The sequence below is a fragment of the Artemia sp. Qi Xiang Cuo genome, chromosome 18 (assembly GCF_049724085.1).
Source record: "Artemia sp. Qi Xiang Cuo chromosome 18, ASM4972408v1, whole genome shotgun sequence".
In the NCBI taxonomy this organism is placed as follows: Eukaryota; Metazoa; Arthropoda; class Branchiopoda; order Anostraca; family Artemiidae; genus Artemia; species Artemia sp. Qi Xiang Cuo.
In genome coordinates this window covers 14,129,534-14,153,151 of record NC_142811.1, presented here as the reverse complement: position 1 = coordinate 14,153,151, position 23,618 = coordinate 14,129,534, and the positions used below count along the sequence as shown (strand labels likewise).

The window sequence follows — 23,618 nt, the reverse complement described above, 5'->3', positions numbered from 1 at the left end:
TGGAAGACAATTAGCTCGAATCTGAAACCAAATCCCATGGGCAATCCCAGCTTAAAATAAAACCAAACTCAACAGGAAGTAGCACTTCCTGGTCTTCATGTCTTACACTAAATTCCTTAAAGAACTTTTCATTATCTTCAGGCCCTTTTCCTTTCTCCCACTAACTTGAAAATCCATTCTCATCTAATATCCTTTTGATTTTTGCTAATATTCAATTTCCCACCGATATTTCTCCATTTTGAAAGTGACAAAATGTGTCCCTATTAACTTCAAACTACAATTAAGCTGTAGTAAATACAAAGACATTGCTCAGATTTGGATAAAATCTTGTACACCCCGTTTATCCTCTAGAATGTGGATATTTGAATAGCAGTTCTTCTTCATTGGCTAGTATTTCATTTAGCTTTCAAGGCACTTGATGGCTAAATACATTCTAAGAGACCAAGATCACACTGGCTATACATAACATTGGAAACAAAGAAGAAAATAATAAATGAGAAATAAAATCAAATAGGCGAGAAAAATGAGGGTAGTGTCAGCCAGTGGAAAAATTCTAACAGAAAATAAGCAGATATTTCGACAAGGACCTCCGTCAAGTCGTCTTCAGTGCTCAGCCAAAAATCTAACCCTTCGACGACTTTGCGAAGGTTCTTTTCGAAATATCTGCTTATTTTAGGTTCAGAATTTTCCACTGGCTGACGCTGCCCTCGTTTTGTCGCCTATTGATTTTATTTTGCATTTATTTTTTTTCTTCTTTGCTTCATACATCACTTGATGGTCGTTGCTTTTGCTAATTCTATTATTTGTCCCTTGCTCGTAAGGCGACTCTTTGATACCAGAAAAGTTTTTTCTCAACCGTAAGCCGGCGTGGCCTTTTTTGGCTATATTATAAAAATTGCGTTTGTGGTTAAAACGTCTCTTGACTTGCTGCAGACGGATTGCCTGTCTGTCGTCTGGACGGCTGCATCCAAAACCGCTCACCCTCCCTCAGAGCCGTATCCAGGATGTTTTTGGGGCGGGTGTTTTACAAAATAACTTTTTTTTTGGGGGGGGGGGTGTTCACAAAAAATTAAAAAAACTCGCCAAAAATTCGTATATATTTCTTACTTTTTTACGAGTCTGACAAACATTTCAGTGAAGGGGGGGGTAAAACCCGTTCCCCCTCCCCTGGATACGGCCTTGCCCTCTCTTGTCATGATTGATTTATATTTAGATATATATATATATATATATATATATATATATATATATATATTGATTTAAATTTATTTATTTGAATTTAGTATTAAAGTGGAATAAAGCCGCGTTTGAATCGGTTCATCTATCGACTAAACAAGGGATTTGGCCGCTTTATTTATTCTCTGCCGGCACTACAGGCGTTCGATATGTAAAATGTTGACATCATTTCTAGGTTTCGTCACCTTTTGACGACAGAAAAAGGTCAGTTTTCTTTGGTGACATAGAAATCATAAATTTAAGCAGCAAATTTAAAATGGAATGTCAATGATGACATTTGTTTAAAAGAAAATTATGCTTTGTTTGTGTTCTAAGAATATTAAAAATAATTAATTTACTGGATAAAGCTGACAGTTGACTAATTTAGTATGAAATATTGTTAAAGTTTTATTTGGAACTACTAAAGTAGTATTTAAGTCCAGTGTTATAAAGTATTAGAGGTATTAACTGCAGTATTGGATGCCGACTTCACCCTATAAAAGAAGAGAATACCTCACGCCATTGGGGTGACCGTTAGGATAGCTGATTTTTCCATCTCCAATTTCTTCAAAATTTGTACGATATAGCTGTAATAACAATAATAATTATACTTTATTCTTACAAAAGCCAACATTCTCCCAAATTCCCCAAAATTCTTTTCATCCTATTCTTAACCAATTAATTTTTAACAATAAACCCGTTCTTCAAAACTTTTTTTTTTCTTGAATCTACCAATTCTTTGCACTCCTCCACAAAATGCTTTCCCCAATACCCTCACACATTTGGAAAAAGTGAGAACCGTTTTGCTGCTTGACTTGTTTTGCCTCCCCCCCCCCCTACACACTCCTGCCCTAAAATATGTATGTATTTATTTATGTTCTCGAAAACGGCTCCATATTTTTTCGGGAAAATTGGTATCTTGGGATGTTATCGCATAAACAAAACGATCTAGATAGGTCAGAAGTCTGAGAAAAATCGTTAAGAGCCTTAATTTTGGTTTTTGCAATTGACGTCATGTAATATGCTATTACATCATATAAGCATTTCTTATGATATCGTATATGGCATTTCTGGGCAATTATCTCAGAAGTGTTAAAATGTCTAATCCACCCCATAGACGTACCGGTGACGATTTTTGCTTTATGTTTTGCTTTTGCAACTGATACGTTTCAATTTTTTTTTCGGGCGATTTTTAAAAGCATAAATATTCCCCCTCTTTTGTAATTTTATATTGCGATCGAATTCTTCCATTAAACGTTAAACCTCTTATAAGTGAGACGACATTTAAATGAGAAGTTGTTTCTTCCCCCATTTCTGGCTAGTTGGCAAAAACGAAAACTTAACTATTAAGTGCAATTTATGAAACCTACATTTGGTCGTTTTCCTTTGTTTCAAAAGTTTTGATGGTGACACTAATAGTTTTGTAGAATACTTAACTTACAGGACAAATGAGTAAAATTTTACAGCAAATGTTTGGGAAATGTTTTGTTGTTGTATGGAAGGTAATATAGTTTCCCCTAATCTCTTTTTGGAATGAAGTTTTGATAGTAATACCGTACTGTTATTGATGGAATAGTTGGAGGCTACCCGGATTATTTGGAGTAAAAGATTGTAGTCTTCTGTCGTAGTTTTGGGGTAGTTTGATTAACTTGCTCCACCCCTCCCAGACATTATTAACAGAAAATGTTCAAAAATACTTATAGAAGGAGACCAAGCCGCCAACAGTAGGTTCTTAGGTTTATTTGAGGCATACGGTTTGAGGTTAAATCTTCCAAATGGAATCATATGCTCGTCAATACCCCGTACCCCGTTCGTACCCCGTCAGTCAGTACCCCATTCGAGGCTCAAACAATGTTGGCAAACATTGACAACATCAATGTTGTAATGGTGTCAACATCAATAATAGATTGTAATTTCTTGAATATCATCTTAAATTTGACTACGCTGCCATTTAAAATAATATGTTCAATAGAAATTCAAATCAAATGTTGGAATTATAACAGAAAAAGCTGTAGATAATTGTCTTTAAGTTTACACGCACAGAAATCTATGTAAGACATTTTTAGTTTATAATTAAAATTTTGGAACAGTGTAAGAATATTATAGGGACTTTTTTTGTTATCTCGTATTCTTCAGGGAATAGTTACAGTGCATTAATAAAAGAGAAACAATCTTTTTATGCCTTTTCTAGATAAACACAAGACAGGAAATGTGCATATTAAAGGTTTTTCGATACCGTAAAGAATCACTCTATCTCGTCCATTACATGGTTTTTTAACACAGGTCGACCGGCACAGAGATGGAAAAGGCAAGATGTGGCATTATGAGTATTTCCAGGAAATGCCGCGGGGTGGGGGGCTGAAAATCCTACTAGGATCTTTGTTTTTAGCGATTTAAAATGTTGATATTTCTCTTTAGAGGGCTGCGGATTGAGTGATAATAGCAGGGTAAGATAAAGGTTAATGAAGTTAATTTGCTTGCTGATTCATTATTGATGATTCTAAATTCATGATTCTGAATTTGAGTTTGACTCCATGTTATTCAAATTAAACTTAAAAAAGAGAAAGTCTCCTTAAGTACTTTAATTCCTATTTAGCTACCTTAGATTGTTTTGGGAATAAAGACTTCTGTGAATTTTAAATTTGCTTGGTTCTGACTTAGAGTTTGACTCTGTGTTACTTAATAAAACAGGGAAGAAACGCCCTCTTAAAAAACGCCCTCTTAAACGCCCTCTTAAAGGTGCTTTTAGACAGGAAAAAATTTTCTGATACAATCCTAGTGAACACGTTTTGGGTCGCAAGGGGTAAACTGGTATGATATACAATAGTTGTCGGCAGGGTCGTCACGTATGGGCAGAGGAGGGACACCCCAAATGATTTCAGCCAGTCAGATAAAATTTGATTCAGTAAAACAGTGGCGCAAAGCACAGCTATTTTAGTGTCTCATATTTTTTTTTGTTAGGGTAAATGGGGGATGTAAATATTAATGAAAGAAGATCTGTCTCTGTCAGGAAAAAAATTAAGTAATCAGTAAGTAAAAATGACCAGCCAGTCGGTAAAATCCACTCCTCTAGTGTTTTGGCTTGTGATGCCTCTGGTCAGTACCCGCTCAAGTCCACGGGAAGCAATTACTCGTACTTCTTTGTCCCATCCTGTTATCTCTGTGCACTTACATCATAACGGCACCCTTCTAATGCTGTGATTGATTTCATATTTTCAATAACAGTCGACTCTGGCTACCTCGAAATTCACGGGATTACAAATTTTCTTCGAGTTACATATAGTTTGGCTCAGGCACAGTTCGAGTTTAGTTGTCATTCTACATAAAATTTGGCTTATAAAGGTAACAAGTTATAGAGATAAACAAAATGAAAAATTCAAATTACAGAGCTAAAAGAAACCGTTAGATTTTTTCTCTACAGCCCCTACAAAGTTAAAATTAACTTTGTTACTGTATTAATATGAAATCAAGTTATTTTCTGTTTTAATGCAAAATGCTCATAGCATACATAATGAAAAAAAAACGTGTACAAACCCACTTAACAGTGTCCATAACAGCGTATGTGTCCATAATCTTCTGCTTAAGACCATTGGAAACACGTGTGTCAATCATATTTTCGATTGAAAAAACTGACGAAAGAACATTATCATACGTTAAAGTACGTTACTGTTTTCTTTTCTAAAGAAACGTAAAATGCGAACTGAAGCTTTGGCTTCTTTAGGTGTAATGTCCGCTGGTTTGCTCTTCCTCGTTTCCTCCTCCTCGTTCCTCCTCTTCGTTTTGTCGTCAGAAGGAGTATCCTGACCAAGGGTTAGGGATTATACAATCTCTTTATCAGTTAACGTGCCGGTTCTGCTACCCCCTCGTCGACTAGTGTAAATTCTTTAAATGTTGGTATCTTGTCTGCAGCCACATTGTCGCCTCATTCCACTCAGCTTTGACGTTAACGTTTGGTAGTTCTACTTTAGGTTCTACTTCTAGTTTTTCTTCCACCTGTGGCCCATTTTCTGTTTCTACGGTATTTTTGACAGTTCGAATCCACACGACTTAAAGAATATGGCTATTGTTTTGTTCGTTATACCAACATTTGTTGTCAAATCGTTGCCAACAACTAGAGGTTGATAGTAAACACCTTTCCGTCTTCAAGTTCAGAAATATATTTACTGACCACTTCTGTTCTGTAGAGTACCTTGAATTTTTTTTTTATTATTCCTACATATAGTGGCTGTAATTTGGATGTTGTGTTGACCGGCAAAAGTTCTACATTAACCCATTTTAGAGGAAGAACGAGAATGCACGCAGTGCAATTGTCTGCAAATAACAAAGTTTTGCATTTCTTTCTTCCCACAATTTTATCTGATTTTTATCACACCTTTCTTCCCACAATTTTATCTGAATTTTATCACAATTTTTTATGGCTATATCAAAATGTTGATCGGAAGTGTTTGGGGAGATGATGGGCCTGGGGGGGGGGGCGACTGACTATTAATAAGGGCACTAGCCCTCTCAATTCACAATTGAATGAGTCTTTTTTGAAGTTTCTATGACAACGCTGGCAAAGACCTAATTTCCAGAACTTTCAACTACGGTGACCAAAATGTCTATCTAAAAATTTGGATTGGATGTGTTTGGGGAAATGGTGGGCGTAAGAGAGGTGTTAGTTGCCTTCCAATCACTATTAAAAAGGTTCAAACACTGGAATGTTTTGTTTTAGTTATGCTGACTGTAACGCGTTTTATTTAAATTATACTAAAAAATAAACATGCCCAAAGTAACCGTGAGGGGGGGGGGGGGGGGTTAGTTGCCTTCCAATCACTTTCAACTATTAAAAATGGCACTAGCCCTTTGAATTTCCAATCGAATGAGCCCTTTTTGAAGTTTCTACGACAAAGCTTTCAATAAAAACCTTATATGCCCCCAGGGCATAACGTACAACCTTAGCCCTGAGGGCTCTGGAGAGAGTGTCATCCTCAAAGACCTAATTTCCAGAACTTTCAACGAAGTTGAACAAAATGGCTATCTGAAAATTTTGATTGGATGTGTTTGGGGAAATGGTGGGCATGAGACGGTTGTTAGATACCCTCCAATTACTTTTAACTATTAAAAAGGGCACTAGCCCTCTCAATTTCCAATTGAATGAACCCCTTTTGAAGTTTCTACGACAGCGCTATCTATAAAAACCTTATATGCCCCCAGGGCATAACTTACAAACTTTGCCCTGGGGGCCTGGGGGGCTTGTCATCCTCAAATACATAATTTCGAGAACTTTCAACTGCCTTGAACAAAATGGCTATCTCAAAACTTTGATTGAATGTTTTTGGGGAAATGGTGGGTGTGAAAGGGGGGTTAGTTGCTCTTTTTTCAATTTCGACTATAAAAAAGGCACTAGCCCTTTCAATTTCCGATCAAATGAGCCCTTTGTGAAGTTTGTACGACAAAACTTTCTATAAAAACCTTATATGCCCCTAGGGCATAACTTATAAACTTTGCCCTGAGGGTTGTGGGAAGGGGGGGGGAGTGTTGCCATCCTCAAATACCTAATTTCCAGAACTTTCAACTACGTTGAAAAAAATGAATATCTTAAAATTTTGATTGGCTGTGCTGGGGGAAAGGGTGGGCGTGAGAGGGGGGTTAGTTGCTCTTCAGTCACTTTCGACTATTAAAAAGGGCACTAGCCCTTTCTTTCCAATCGAATGAGCCCTTTTTGAAGTTTTTTTACTATAAAAACCTTATTTGCTCCCATGGCATAACTTAAAACTCTTGCCCTGAGGGCTGTGGGGGGGGGTCATCCTCTAAGACCTATCTTCCAGAACTCTCAACTACGTTGAAAAAATAGCTATCTGAAAATTTGGTTGTTTGTGTTTGGGGAAAGGGTGGGCGTGAGAGGGGGGTTAGTTGTCCTCCAATTAGTTTCGACTTTTAAAAAGAGCACTAGCCATTTCAATTTCCAATCGAATGAGTCCTTTTTGAATTTTCTACGACAACGCTTTCTATAAAAACCTCATGTGTCCCAGGGCATAACTTACAACCCTTGCCCGGAGGGGTGTGGGCGGGGGGGTCATCCCTAAAGACATAATTTCCAAAACTTTCAACTACGGTAAACAAAATGGCTATCTAAAAATTATGATTGGATGTGTTGGCGGAAAAGGTGGGGGTGAGAGTGGGGTTAGTTGCCCTTCAATTAGTTTCGACTATTAAAAAGGGCACTAGCCATTTCAATTTCCAATGGAATGAGCCCTTTTTGAAGTTTCTACGACAACGCTTTCTATGAAAACCTCGTGTGTCCCAGGGCATAACTTACAACCCTTGCCCTGAGGGGTGTGGGGGAGTCATCCTTGAAGACCTAATTTCCAAAACTTTCAACTACGGTAAACAAAATGGCTATTTAAAAATTTTGATTGGATGTGTTTAGGCAAAAGGTGGGCGTCAGAGGGGGGTTAGTTGCCCTCCAATCACTTTTGACTATTAAAAAGGGCACTAGCCCCTTTGAATTTTCAATCAAATGAGCCCTTTTTCAAGTTTCTACAATAAAGCTTTCAATAGAAACTTTATATGCCCCCAGGGTATTACTTATAACCCTTGCCTTGAGGACTCAGAGGGGGTTATCATTCTCAAAGACCTAATTTTCAGAACTGTTAACTACGTTGAACAAAATGGCTGTCTCAAAATTTTGATTGGGTGTGTTTGGATAAATGGTGGTTGTGAGAGGGGGTTAGTTGTCCTCCAATCACTTTCGACTATTAAAAAGGGCACTAGCCCTTTCAATTTCCAATCGAATGAGCCCTTTGTCAAGTTTCTACGACAACGCTTTCTATAAAAAACCCTATATGCCCTAAGGGCATAATTTACAACCCTTGCCCTGGGGACTGTGTGTGTGGGGGGGGTATCCTTAAAGACCTAATTTCCAAAACTTTCAACTACGTTAAACAAAATGGCTATCTAAAAATTTTGATTGGATGTTTTTGGGGAAAAGGTGGGTATGAGAGGGGGGTTAGTTGCCCTCCAATCACTTTTGACTATTAAAAAGGGCACTAGCCACTTGAATTTCCAATCAAATGAGCCCTTTTCCATGTTTCTACGACTAAGGATTTGGATTTACAGCCATCGTAAACAAACCTTCGGGTTTTTGTAGATGGCTGCTGTAAATTTGTTTGTATTTTTTATGTTAAATAAATTAATTTTAATTTGAATTTGAAAGCTTTCAATAGAAACTTTATATGTCCCCAGGGCATAACTTATAACCCTTGCCTTGAGGACTCTGAGGGGGTTATCATCCTCAAAGACCTAATTTCAAGAACTTTCAACTGCGTTGAACAAAATGGCTGTCTCAAAATTTTGATTGGATGTGTTTGGGGAAATGGTGGGCGTGGAAGGGGTGTTAGTTGCCCTGCAATCACTTTCGACTTTTAAAAAGGGCACTAGCCATTCCAATTTCCAATCGAATGAGCCCTTTTCGAAGTTTCTACGACAACTTCTTCGATACGAAGGGCCCTGGTCTAAAAAAAAAAAATAATAAACAATACATTTTGCCAACATCGTTCTTTACTTAGGCAGCTCTATTGCGCCGCCTATGATTTGAGTGACAGTATTTTCTCTCTGGAGAATTTGCTCAAATTTATTGTCTATAGATTCGACTGTTAGCCAAGTAAAAGGCCCAAGCTCCAGAGACCTAATGTGTATCATATCTCTTCGCATTGGAAAGTTCACATCGCATTACAAGGAACTGTACCTATAAAAAAGGAGCCATTAAAATCATTAGTGTTTTACAACTTGGAGAAAAGAGAGAACTTTATTTTTTTAGATCCTATCTTTCCCCCCCTTTATATATTCTTACTGTTGCATAGAAGCCGGGATAACATTTTTTTTTTCGTTTGTATTACAAAGATCTTATGACAGTTTTTCTAGATAAGATAGTTTAACGTTTACCTACTGAAATTATTAGAGTGTCTAAAGAGATCTGGAAATGGTTTGAAGTTTTGCTTTGTTCTTTACCTGAAATCATCTTTCAGGTGGTTTTGGGGGGGGGGGGCTGGGGGGCTTTCCCTTCACTGTTCATTTTTTCGATGAAGGCAGTTAAAACTCCAGCTATGTAATTATGGAACGAGTTAGTGGCTAATCTGGTACCCATAATAGACCAAGTGCCTTGAAAATCCACTGGTCAAGTTTTCGGTCAAAATAAAAAGAAGGAAGAAATGGTCTTTAATTAAACGTATATTCATAAAATAAATCCACGGTCAAGTATAGAAAATATAAAGTATAGCAAAAAGTTATACATAGACGAAGGTAGTGGTTTAACATGCTGGAATTATATTTTATGAAAAGCTTGACTGACATTTGTGACGGCTAAATAGGACTGCTGAATTCGATATCTTCAGTCTTGCCATGACGGTTAAATAGGACTTTTGATTTCTTGAGTCTTGCCATAACAAAGAAGAAGGAGAAGAAAAAAAAGGGGAGTTTGTTCATGCTAGATGAATAAGAAGATTAAGCTTAATTCGTCATAAAGAGACATTATCTTGAGCTGTATTATGTCGGGATAAGGAGAGAATAATGTCAGTGCTAATGTTCCGCGAAACTTTAATACAGTTCATAGATTCTTTAAAACAGTCTTTTAGTTGCGTCAGTTTTATTTATTGAAGTAAATAGAAACACAAAAAATTCTGCATTTCAATATGAGTTATTATAAATGATCATACTATAAATCGGTTTAAATTTGGAGCTAAAATACTACTATTATTAATTCCACTAACTTCCAAAAAGTTAATCCACATGAGATCAAAATGCAGTCCAAAATGCAATACCTTTCGCTAAAACATCTTAAATTTCATTGTGTAAGCGCAGAAGAATGCTTGTGGTACGCCTGCCAGTGTTGAGTTCAAAGTATGGCTGAGGACTTTAGGGCATTCAGTATAGACGCCACTTCTTCCGCTCCCAGTTCTTGTCTGCACCTCGCTTGAATCATCACAGGGTTTGAAATTGAATAGCACATCAACACGCTTAAGGTATTAACACGGATAGTGGTAGCTTTCTCTGCAGTTGATTGTTTGTTGGAAAATGTTCTGGGAGTTTTTGCGGACTCTCCAGTTGGGGCTGATGGGTAGAAGGCTTGAACTGGGATTTGCTTGTAAGTGCTTGAATGTTGTGAAGACATCACCTCTTGTTCTACGGTGGGTAAGGAACGGAATTTTTAATGCTGCACGTTCCCTATGATTCTTAGGGAGTCTTTAGTTTTAAAGATTCGCTTAAATATAATTTAATAATATAAATATTAATTAAAAATAATTAAGAAATCTAAATAGTTATTACTAAATATATTTTAAAAACGAAAATTTTAATAAATTTTGAACCCTCTTTTACTTCATCTGTTTTGGTCATCTTGCAGAGAAGATCAAATACTAGTAGGCCTATATATAGGCCTATACTGCGGCTATTGTTTACCTGAAAGAAATGTAGGTGTAATCTTGGGATGGAGTATTACGACTGCCTATTGTTTCTATTTGTTAGCATGAAGCATGAATCACTAGTTGGAAGTACGAAGGGTGAAAACTGAAGATAATATTTATGAAAAACAAAAAGAGTAAAATACGGAAAAAAAACTCCCTAACTACCCCTACAGAAAATTTAGAGATACAGATATTCAAATTCTAAATATAAAATCCGTTATTCTTATAAATGCAAATTTTTCAAAATAATTGCATATTTAAAAATTCCTCTTCAAATATTTGTCAATATAAGATATATATTACATTTAATTTGAAATCTTTGAAATTATTCGTGCCAATGTAAACCATCAGGCTGACAAATGAGTTTAAATCCGTATGCCTCAAATTGACAATGACTTCAGTTCCGAACAATGTTTATTCGAAGCTTGAAAAGATGGAAGAAATTTAGTTTTTTCACGTAACTACTTGCCTATTAAATAAATGAAATAATTTAAACATTTTTAAAAAATAGTGGAATAAATAACCTATATACTACTCAAAAGAATGAATCCAATAAATTACAATAATATAATTGAAAATAATAACAGAAAAATAAAAATCTAGGAGGAAGATAACAATAACAACGTCCTCCCCTGCCCACCTTTCTTGTGCTACCCACCGTACCACCCACAATATAATTTAATGTAGTTAAATAACTTTTAAATAAAGTTCAATAATTTAACTATTTCGTTGAATAAAACAGCCAACTTTGACTGCAGGAATTGTTTCAAATCATGGTCAAGAACCAGAAGCAATGGGTGACTTAGACACGTTCATGTCGACAGGCCCTATTGTTCGAAACGCTGTTGATTTGATGCCTTTGTTCAAACTTCTAGCTGGACCAAATGTTTCCAAGCTACAGCTCGATAAAAAGGTAAAGTTTTTTATTCTTATTCCTGTACATGATTTCCAAGGTTTCTTTATTTTCAAATATGTTCAAGACATCTTTGGATCAATGTTACTGTGAACCCCTCTTTTTTATGGTATACCATTTTTATAATTAGATTTGGAAAGGATCTGACCCTTTTCCTTTAGAAAACAAAGCACCGTCTAAATCATCACATGTAATAGATGTATTCATTGACAATATTGCACGTCTACTTTATCTAGTGACGCTTCTTCTTACTGACATGGGAAAAAGAAAATGTTTCAAAAAGCTTGCACTTTACTGAAAACCCAAAACCGAGGCAAGAGACAGAATTTTCTCTTGGGAGCTGACAGTTCTTAAGTAGCCTTCAGAAAAATAAAAGACTAATTTATAATGCTCTCTAAACTCCTTCACTGGCTATGATATCGATTACTTTTAGTATATAAGTTAAAAATTGTGAAACAAAAACTCAGCTAGCTAAGTTTTCAGTAAAGGGTTTGTTTGTCAGAGTTCTACAAATATAGGAAATATCACGAGGCTGTTTATTTGAGCTGGTTTTGCAGATATATGTTGCATAAACTGCGAAGTAAAAGTTTTTGCTAGTTTTAAGTTTCAACTTTGCTGTCTACTTCTATCAGGAAAACTTTTCTTTTTTCTAAATTAATGTTTTGAATTTTTAGGTGTTTTAAATATACGCAGTAAACCTTACGAATAGATCCTTGTCTAACTAAGTGGATGAAAATAAAGTAGTCAATGTGATTTTTCGTTAAAATATGGCATTAAATACATGCTTTGCTTTCCACATCTCTTAAAAAAATCCACGAAAAATGCGCAAATTTTGTTACGTAAAGAGTCTAAGGGGCATATTATTGTTCGCAACTTTGAGAAGTTACAGATAAAAAACTCAATTATTTATGAACGTTAGTCCTATATGAAATCTATGAAACTCTTACAAAACTAAAGGTCATTGAAAGAATATAAATATGTTTTCAACATAATTTACAGAAATTTGTTTTATTAATGTTGCAATTTTTCTGCCGCAATGCTGCATAGATTTTAAATTTCTCACAAGTAAGTAAACTTTTGCTGGTTTTGCTTCTTGGGCCGGAATATTTTAGGAGGACTGATCACTGAAATAATAGTGTTTTTAAGAATAGAAGGTTCAGTTAAGAAAAATTCTCAAAATTCATTCGGGCGGTTCCCTCCTTCTGTCCTGAAATGACGAATTGTTTTGTCAGCACAAATTTATGAATAAGGTGAACCTACACAATTGTTACCATTCTTAAATCACCCATAAATGAAGCATTTTTCTCACTAAACTGTTATTTCAAAACCTGTTTTTAAACTTTCGGTTACTGTGGGCTGTGGTTCGCTCTTGTAGCTACTGCTACAACCACGATTTCGAGTGTTTTTTGTTTCTATTATGTGTACAATGTCTGCGGCTATGTGCGCCTGCGTATCTATTTTCACTCCTCCTTTTATAAGAACAGTGTTTCTTTTTGTAAGTAGACGAGGAGGAGGATCAGCCTCGTTGACTTTATACAACAAATTTATTTCTAAAATTTATTTTGAGATCATTTTTATTTATTTTGAGATCATTTTTTATCTAATTTCGTGATGAGATCATTTTAGATCGAATGAGATCAGTTTGATCTAATTTTGATCTAATTTCTGTTAGTCTAAGATAAAACAAAACCGGTTGGAACCGGTTATGATTTGCTTATTTTGAGTGAGAAAAACTTTGATGTGGCTATATTTTAATTAAATGTTTAATATATAGAGGTGGTTAGGGGCTAGGTTAGTTATTTAATATAGTGGGTTCTGTGTGCCTGCTTTCCATAATTCTTTGTCGTAGTTCCCATAATTTTTTTTCTAAAGCATTATATTGTCATAATGTTCTGGTATATTTCTTTAGGATTAACCTAACTTCACTTCTTGAGTTTGATCTGTTTAACAGACAAGTACCGTTTACTCTTATGTCTCTGTCTTTTTTCCTTCTAGTATATTTGTCTAAGTTTTTTGCTTTTATTCTTCCTCTGTTGCTGTTTATGTGAAATATCAATTGTTTTTTTCGTGAAGCGCTATTTCGCAATTGCTACTCTTTAATACAAAATATTATCAAAAAGTTTTTATCCAGGGGGTGGGGGCTACCGGGTCTGAACCCCTCCCCCCCACAAAATTTTTGTCGAACTTGTAAATAAAAGTGCATATAAACAAATAAATTTTTTTCTACCCCCAGTACAAAATCCTAGACATAATCTTGATTATCAGCTAAAGCTTAATAAAAAGATAAAGCTTCTTTTATTTTATTTTTATTATTATTTTTTATCTGTGGCTTCAGAGATTTGTTTAGGTTCTAGTATGTTCAAGATTTCCGCAGCTGACTGTACCTACCTAAGCTACACATCTTTTCCCTCTCCCTATCTCTGTTTCTCTGTCTGCCTCTGAAGGTGTACCAACTCCTCCAGTATAAAGGCTTCAGCAATGAGCGCAAGAATAGTTGCAATAGAAGGGAGGGGAAGCTCGGTGAATTTAGGAGAATCTAAATATTAAATATTGATAGACAAGGGAGGGAGCCAGCTCCTCCTATTTTCAGGAAAATTTTCCCTCTTATTCATTTATCTCTCAAAATACTGTATGTAGTGGCACTAGTCGATTAGATTTCTTTTACTAAAGAGTACACAAAATTATCCCTTCGTAGTATGCAGGAGTGGGGTGGCTTTGGCCTCCCCACTCTTAATGGTAAGTAATTTATCAAAATTATTTAAATTCATCAAAATTAATTATCAAATTTTATCAAAATTACTTCCATGGGGTTGCTATCCTCCGGATTTTACAATTATTTAAATTTTCTTATTATTTCTACTATACAATGTTAACTTTTAACATTGTTATACATTGAGTATTACTATAGAGGGGTTTTCTTGTGATAAGCATATTTAGTTTTTCGCTTATTATGGCCAAGGATTGCTCTTTGCTTTTTAATTAATATTTTGCTCGTTTCCTCAAATCAGCGACTTAAGAACTTTTGCCTGTGGCTGTGGTAACTCAGTTTCGAGTCTTACAAAATATAATTTTATTTCTTAGAGAAGACTAAAAAGAAGTTTTCTAAAAGTTTTTTTTTTCAAAATGGCCGTAAAAAATGTCTTTTATTCTTTTGAGAACCGATGAATTTAACACGAACTGGGCTTTGCATATCTTTATCTCTTGAACTCATTTTTCGCAATTCGCTGACTTTTTTTTTACATATGGATTTACAACTACAATCAGAGAGAAAGAAAGAAAGAAAGAAAGAAAAAGAGAGAGAGAGAGAGAGAGAGAAAGAGAGAGAGAGTGAGAGATGGAGTCTTTTCCTCTTGAAATTCTGGCACTTTCTCCCGGAACATAATCCCTCACACTTGCCTGGCTCAGAATTAATCTGCACTTGTGTAGACACATATAGCCCTTTTTTTGCTCTCCTTGTGAAAGTGAAAAGTGTCAATTGCCAACCTCACACTAAATATTTTGAACTTGAAAAGCTTGGGTCGTGTCTATCATCGAAATCTATCAAGCTTGCTATATGTGGATAAGATCTCAAAAGGACATATTTGCTACGATCTTTCTTATGTCCGGAGAACTAATGGTTATGCTTCAACAAGGAAATCTCAGATTAGAAGGATAATAGTTGAGTGTTCTACAGTTCAAGGATTGGCATTTCTCCTTTAGAAAGGGGGTTTAGATATGCTGTTTCCTGAGTAAAGGCAATTTAAGGCCGTGAGAATGGAGCATGCATTGTTCACGTCCTATTTCAGTAATTTATCAAGGCTCTGTCTAATAGCTTGATTGGTTGACTAAAATAAAACTGCACAATGGAGAAAGGCTTCTTAAAATTTGGCAAATGCCGGTGATTAACTCTCTTTTGAATTTAAGCGTCTAGTTTTAGCTTTTATATTGAAATCATTCAATTATAAGAACGAATATCCAACAGTGGCTATAAGTTCAACCTTGGCGTAAGGAATAAGACTAGGTCGAGGCCAATAGGAAGAAAATAACCAAAAAAAAAAGATTATTCAGGTACGAAGTAGACTACTGATAGTCACAAGAAAATGACTTAGACCTTGAATGCTCAGATTTACCCATATTAGGGCATGCCTAGAAGGGGCATTAAAAAATAAAAACTATCTGCAATTTCATTGGAACCACGTTGAACCATCTCCTTGTAGGGGTTATTCCGTCAAATCCACCTCCTGATTTTTTTTTAAATTAGGATACTAATAGTGCATTAAAAATGTTTATAAAAGTGAATAATCACAATTGGAGTAATTTGCGCATATTTAGCATTTTCAGCTTGCATAGTGTCGTAAAATGTGTAATAAGAAAGAGGAAGTGTTAGATAGGAAGAATAGTACTGGAGTTTACTGCAATTTCGGTCAGACCTATTGGAAACTGGCAAGATAGGAACCTTTTATGATTTAATACGAGTTTAATTTTAATTAAAAATACTAATACCACCGACGCTTTGTTGTTACCCAGTAGAACTGGAAGAGTTCAAAACAAGTGTGATTCGATTTTTTTTTTTAAGTATGGGTTTCAATTCAAGATTTGTTTATATGTATCTAACTAGGATTTTCTGAAAATAGGAAAACAGGATTTTTTTTCAAAATTTTTTTCAAAATTTTTCTGAAAATAAGAAAAAAAGAATTTTTTTCAAAACTTATTTTTAAAGATTACAAGATTGATACACAAAGATCAGTATCAAGTATATACGCAAGGGGGAGACTAGCTTTGGTCCGTGTTCTTTGAATTCTTGAGATTCGTGTGGTTTTCTGAACAATTTCGGATATTTTCGCTATAATTGACTGTTTTTTGTCTATTACCCCCTCCGTAGATACCTATGTATTTGTGGGGCCAGTCTGCAGAATACAACTAGTTGTAAAGAAGACATCTTGTGCTATTTAGGAAAAGGTGACTATTTTGTCTTCAGCCTAAGTAAAAACATGTTAAAAGTAGCATAAAAATGAAAAAAAGTAGTCTTTGTAATATAAAAATTACGTGTAAGACATTACATAAAGAAAGAAAAATGAGCAAAAATGGGGTTTTTATAGGTCAAATGAAAATACTTAAAAAAACAAAGCGAATATTTCGAGAGGACAAACGCCTCTCTTTTTCAGCGCGAAACGAAATAATGTATCAAAGGAAAGTGCCTAAGAAAAAAACAACAAAAAAAAACAAACGCGGAAAATCAATGTGAAAAGAACCAAAAAACCAAAGAGAAAACCAGAAACTTAAAAGATGAATAAAATTAAATAAAAGCCAAAAATTAAAAGAATTAAAACCAAATACCTAACAACCATAAAAGCGAGTTATTCGCCAATATCCGCGATTTGCACAAAATCCAAAAAAAAATATGAACTGCCATCGACGGATATTAAATCCGTCGATAAGATTGCAGCAATTAAATAAGTTGGAGAGTAATGTCATCGGATTTCGAATTTTAATGATTACATATCTTGCAGACACCCTTTTAGACCTAAGGGGTTGTTCATTTGTTTTATTATAAGACTGGGAAAGTGGTTCAAGGTTTATTTCAGGGATTACAATAGTATTGGCTTCTCTTTTGCCTTGTTTTTTCAGTATTTTCATTTGGCCTTTAAAAACTCCATTTTTGCTCGTTTTTCTTTCTTTATATGATGTCAGGCCAATGTGGTTTAAGGAATTATCTTTGTGTAAGACATTTATTTTTCGTGGTGGAAATAAAGAGCCCAGTTCAATCTGGAAACACACAAAAATTATTGCTTTGCAATCTATGCACCGTAATAAACTATCAACATATAAAACTAGCTAATACAACTTTTCACCTTTTTTTTATTTTTTTTTTTCGCAAATGGCCTGCGTAGTGCAGGCACTGATCTCTGGATTTTCTGCCTTTGGCCGGGAGTCCAGTGCGTGGTTGGGGGCCAATCATCGGGCGGGCAAAACCTCTCATGATTTTTCTCAGTATTAGTATAATTTTGAAATCTAACCCTTTACTGAAATCACTAAATAAAATTGGTAGTAGTTTGGTTGTAAACAAACCATAGGACTCGTACCATAGTTTGAAATATTCTAAATTTTTGGTAGAAATAATATGATCTTTGGAATTTATATTATGGTTTGTAAGCTCTTGATTTTGAATAGCTCTAAAGTCCGTTTCCATAGTTAAAAATTTATATTACTAGCTATTGATAATACAGCTGGCGAGACCAATAAATCATTTTCTCATTTTGAAATGCTTTCTAAGGATTTCTCTGTTAAGAATTTTTACTGCAAAAAAATGGAATGGTCTGCAAACTAGTTTATCATGACATTTTAAGGAATTAATTAAAAAGAGAGGAAATTTCCAGAAAAAGAAGTTTTCTCTAAGAAAAGTAAAGACCCATGTTAAACTTAAAACCAGCAGAAATTAATTCTAAAATAATTTCAACTCAAAACTACCAGAAATTACAATAAAAAATAAATGAAGCCCAAAATGAAGAGAAATTAAATAGACAATCATAGCAAAAATACAGATAAGAGGCAGACCTACTAACATAAATGAATAAAACCAGAATCAGAATCATTTATTAACATAAAAGCTTTCGTAGTCAGGGTATAAATCCCGACTAAATCGCGCTATTATTTACAAAGTAAACAAAGACACAAAAAAAAATTAATACACATGTCACTTATTGTAGACAGAAACATAAAAAGGCACAGACAAATGGCTGAAGTGATTAGTGCGACACTTGGGCTGGGCTAGCTTTGCTGCTTTTGATATTGTAGTTACTTTTTTTTGTCAGCATTGGGGGTAATATATTTCTGTGTTTATCACTTGTCAGAAGAAACTGGCCAAATTTACAGATAAGTTGAAAACGGCAGTCGTGGAGTGACGGCAAATTTAGTTGAGACAGTGCTGACTCGTAATCGGTGTACTGATCAGACAGTATGGCCTTCGCTGCTCTTTTCTGGACTGATTCAAGTACTTCGCTTATATAGGCAGTGTTCTGAGCCTGTGGACCCCATACAGGGCACGCATACTCTAATATTGGGCGAATATATGTCAGGTAGGCTGTTTTCAATTGCGGCACAGAAAAACCAAATCTTCGCATCAGTAAAAGGGTATGCATGGCACAGTTCGCCTTTTTCACTACCTCTTCGACGTGGAGGCTAAACGAACAGTCAACGCTGAACGTAACACCGAGAATAACTGCCGACGATACACTTCGGTATAGTCGAGGGGGGCACTGAAAATCCTTTTTGAGAGGGTTAAATCGAAGAATTTTGGTTTTTGTTTCGTTGATTTGGAGGCTGTTTTCAGAACACTGGTCTCTAAAGTTGTCGATAAATGATTCACTGAACTGGGGAACGGTTTGAGACTTCTCAATGAGGTATTTTAAGAGGGTGGAAAGGTTATCTACGAATTTGAACCGTTCGTCAAAATCGACCCGGACGAAGTTGATCACTGCCAAGAACAACAAGGCAGCGAGTTTAGTGCCTTGTGGGGCACCACACGTAAGTTCAGACCATTCCGAATCATTATCACCCGGGTAGAGACCATATACACTCTGTAGTCGGTCGCGTAAGAAATCTCTTATTAATAAGAGAATATGTCTACAAGCTCCCATAACCTTCAGATTGTTCACTGCAGTATAATGGCGTATCAAGTCGAAGGCTTTTCTATAGTCGGCTTGGAGGAGATCTACAATTGTGCCTCCTTGGTCAAGCCATTCAACAATAAGGTAATACAGACGCACAAGATAAACAGTTGTACTACTACCTTTCAAGCACCCGTATTGGTATAGATCAAGAGAGCCCTGGACTTGTGACATAAGTTCACGATATATAAATGATTCCGCTACCTTAGAGAGGTTCGGAACTATCGAAATTGGGCGGAGTTGGTCGCAAGATTTCGGGTTTTTCACTTTTGGAATGACGCGCACATAAGCTCCCTTCCAAACACTGGGGAACACTTGTTCGCGAAAACACTGGTTAATAATAGAGCTGAGTCATATCTCACATATCTCATCAGTCCCTCTCAATTTCTGAGTTTGTGATTGATGGGTATGTGGTGCATATGCCGGAGAAAAAATTGTTCACTTCAGTAGCTGATGTCAGTGTGCCGTCATCTTTGATTAGTCTCAGGTCCTTTGGTGTTGATTTCTCTACAAGTGTTTTGACCGAGGAGTGCCATTTGTGAGGGTCAGTGTGCAGTAATGGCGTTATTTTCTCTTTTACATACTGTCTTTGGTCTAGTCTGTTTAACTTCACAATTCTGTTACGCAAACTGGCTGCAGCCGCTTGATCACCAGCTTTGTGGAGACTACAGCGAGTTTTTATCATCTGCTTGAGTTCGCGGGTGATCCATGGTTTGTCAGTGTCACAAACTGTAATAACTTTTATTGGAAAAAAATAAAAAGGAGTAGAAATTAAATTTAATATTCAAGTCAAGCTTAAAACGAATAAAAACACTGTACAAAAGAGTTTGGCTACTAACCCCTTCCCCTTCCCCTAATGGTAAGTCTTAGTCTCTTGTGGATTTACGCTATATTGAAAATTAAATAAAAAAAAAACAAATTTTTTCAACTGAAAGTAAGCAGCAACATTAAAGCTTAAATTGAACAGAAATTATTACGTATACGAGGGGGGTTGTCCCCTCCTCATCAGCTCGCTCTTCACGCTAAAGTTTTTTGGCACTTAAAACAAATTACTTATTGCTCTAATTAAAAGACCCTTGTGTTTCAGGAGTCTTTTTTAAAGAATTGGGACACAATTTTAACTTTAGCGTGAAAAGCGAGGTCTTAAGGAGGGGGAACCTCCCCACATATATGTAATAATTTCTGTTCGATTTGATGTTTTATGTTGCTAATTACTTTCAATTGAAAAAATTGTTTTTTTTATTTAATTTTTGATTTTTTTTTAAATAACGCTAGGATATCCACGGAAAAATGCCCTCCCCAGGGAAATATTCTCTGGAAAATTCAATCCTGGCGAAAATTTACCCCAGATAATTACCCTTAACATCTCCACGTGTAAAATTGAATATATAAAGAGAAAGCAAGACACATAAAGAAATTTCGTAGAAGAATTCTGGCAAATTCCCCCAGTGTAAAATCTCCCCTGAAAAGTTCACCCCCTGGAAACCTCCAGCTCCATGGAAAATTCTCCTTGTGCAAAATCCTCCCAGCAGAAAATTCGTCCTCCCCTCTTCACCCGAAAAATGTATGCAGACTTCCCAATAACAAATATTATACGTAAATACTGGGCAAATTATATAGCTTAAAGATCTATCCCCAGGGGCTGTTGAGGGTTGTGATATCTCCAAAGGCATAGTTATTGGGCCATTCAACTATGCTGAACTAAATAGCTGTTTAAAAATTTTGATCGGACAGTTTGGGGGAAAAGTGGCGTGAGAGGGCCTAGTTGCCCTCCAATTCTTTTGGTCACTTCAAAAGGACAGTAGAACTTTCTATTTCCGTCAGAATGAGACCCCTCCCGACCTTCTAGGCCCACTGGGTCGTTACGATCGCCCCTGGGGAAAACAAAAAAAAAACATATAAATACGCATCCGTCATCTTTCTTCTCGCAAAAATTCCAAAATTCCACATTTTTGCAGACAAGGGCTTGAAAACTCTACAGTAGGGTTCTTTGATACGCTGAATCTTACACGACGTATCCGACGTATCACGACGTTTTCAGGATTACGAAGAAGGGGATCATTTATTGTTGCTCAGTTTCTAGATCTTTGTTTGTTGTTGTTGTTTTCGGATTTGGTGGTTTTCTTACGTTTTTTATAATTATTGATGGATTGTCCTTTCCAGGATTACGACGAAAGGGGGTCATTGATTGTTGTTCAGTTTCTAGGTTTGTTTGTTTGTTTTTTTTTCGGATTCGGTGGTTTGATGTTGATTGTGGTAGGTTGATTTTTTTTCGGATTTGGTTGATTGAGCTATTGGTGGATTGCCCTTTCAAGGATTGCGGCGCCATGTTTGTCTGCAATAGGTATTGGGATGGAAAATGGCAAAGGAGGCTTAGCTGCTTTTGATAATTTTTGTGCTTTAAATGGTGGATGGCTTGTGAAAACAAAGCAAGAAATTTAAAGAATGTTGTTTTTATCAACACAATGTTTGAAAATGTTTTAGGAATGATAATGTGTGCCACAGGGTGCCACGGGTCAGTCATAAAGTGGTACAGGCCGGGTATTGCTATGGTGTATCGCGATCTAACAATGAAATAGTAAGTTCCGCTGTTCAAATAAAAACATCTGTCAGGATATTCAAATGTCTGAAACGCTTAATAGCCCAGTAAAAATATCAAAAAAAAAAAAAGGCCCAACCTCAAACAAATTGCAACAAAAATGATTTTTACACCACAAAATGCAGAAAAAATCAGAGAATAGCATACTAAAAGCCCACCAAAATCCACCCATGGGAAAATCCATCGCAGGGAACAAACGGGGGAACCAGGGGAAATTCCGCAAAATCCAGAAGTGTTCAGATTGATCCAAGTCAAGATGATTTCCGATGTAATTTTTAACGTAGAAGCCAAATCTTGCATCAGAATCTCGATTACTCTGTCCCCTGAACATTTATGAGGGGGACAGGGGGGGGAGAAGGGGAGATTTTGGTTTTCCAGGTCATTGCGATGTTAAGATGCGACCATCCTGCTAGCAGGATATAGGCCTGACATCGACAAGTTAGCATTCGGCATGACCCCTATCGACGAGTTCTCTGGACTGACATCTAGTGTCTCTTCAGTGACTGAATTACCCAAAATGTAACGCCCTGAATACTCAAAATAGGTAAGTTTTCTTTTGAGTATTTGGTCATTTTTGTTCTGAATCTTCAAGAATGTTAGTCATTTCTTGTTTATCTTGCACCATTGAGAATTCTTTCGCTTTTAAGTGACTACTATGCTAAGTTTCGTGATATTTTATCTCTATTTTTACCAACGCCATCTTGCGGCTCCTGGAATCGAATCTTAGTGCTTGATATGATCAATTCGTGAAAACTGTGTTAGGTCACTCACTGACAACAGTTCACTATGTACGTTCAATTTGTAGTTCAATTACAGTTTTCTACCAGAAGAAGACAAATCTCGTGAATTTCTTTGCTCCGTATCTCCCTAATTATCCAACTAAAAAATTTCACAAACAGGGAGTGCTGACAACGTCTTATCAGTTGTGTAAAGTGTTCAGTTTTGTGCTTGCGGCGGGGAATGGTTCGTTTAATTGGTTTTACCGTTTCTTGTCATATTTGCACTAGTTGATATGATTATCTACTGTATATCTTTTTTAATTCACTGATGATTATTTAGGTTATTTTTTTTTTTACCAATTGCGGCTTGATGCACTGATGTTCATATTATTTATGTTTGTTCAGTATTTGGGAGCCTAAAAAAAGAAACATGTCGCACACCTACAGAGCAGTGTATAATTGAGTTTTTCTTTCTTGTTTTGTGTAATTTGTTCTAAGAGCTGATTTAGATCTTAGCTCCAGCGTTCGTCACTAAAAACCACATGTATAACTCCTAAGTTTATGTGTATTGCTTTTTTTTTTTGCTTATTGCTCCGTCTTTTCCTTTTTTGTGTGACGGGTTTTCCAATAACTAATAATAATAATGGAGATTCGCGGCTTCAGTCCTCTTCCCACATCAAGTTCTCTGTTGCTGAATTAAGTTCTCTGTTATTCCAATATTATTCTAATATTCTAATTAAGTTATATTCTAACATTATATTCTAATATTCTATTATTATATTCTAATTTATATTAATATTCTAATTATATAAATATTCTAATTATATTAATTATATAATATTCTAATATTATATTCTAATTTATTCTCATATTCTAATATTCTAATATTAATATTAATATACTAACTAAGTTATTCATCAAGTTCTCTGTTACTGAGTCTTTCGTATCTTCATTTCAGACGAGTATGGCTTCACAATGTGCAATCTGTCTTCAGAGCGAAGGAGATGATAGCAGTCTCTCTACGCTTGGAAGCAAAGTGCCGTCACAATTAATACTGCCAGTAAAGAAAGAGGTGATTTTGTC

General features: G+C 35.8%; 1 protein-coding gene across 2 annotated transcripts in view; it reads left to right on the top strand.

The window, feature by feature from the left end:
* Positions 1-23,618, top strand: part of LOC148941226 (fatty-acid amide hydrolase 2) — a 322,168-nt gene that overhangs the window by 174,932 nt on the left and 123,618 nt on the right. For both annotated transcript variants that reach the window (XM_089104464.1, XM_089104463.1), the window contains exon 5: positions 11,417-11,571. In XM_089104464.1, coding sequence (XP_088960590.1) covers positions 11,417-11,571 — 155 coding nt within the window. The remainder of the gene's footprint in view (positions 1-11,416; positions 11,572-23,618) is intronic.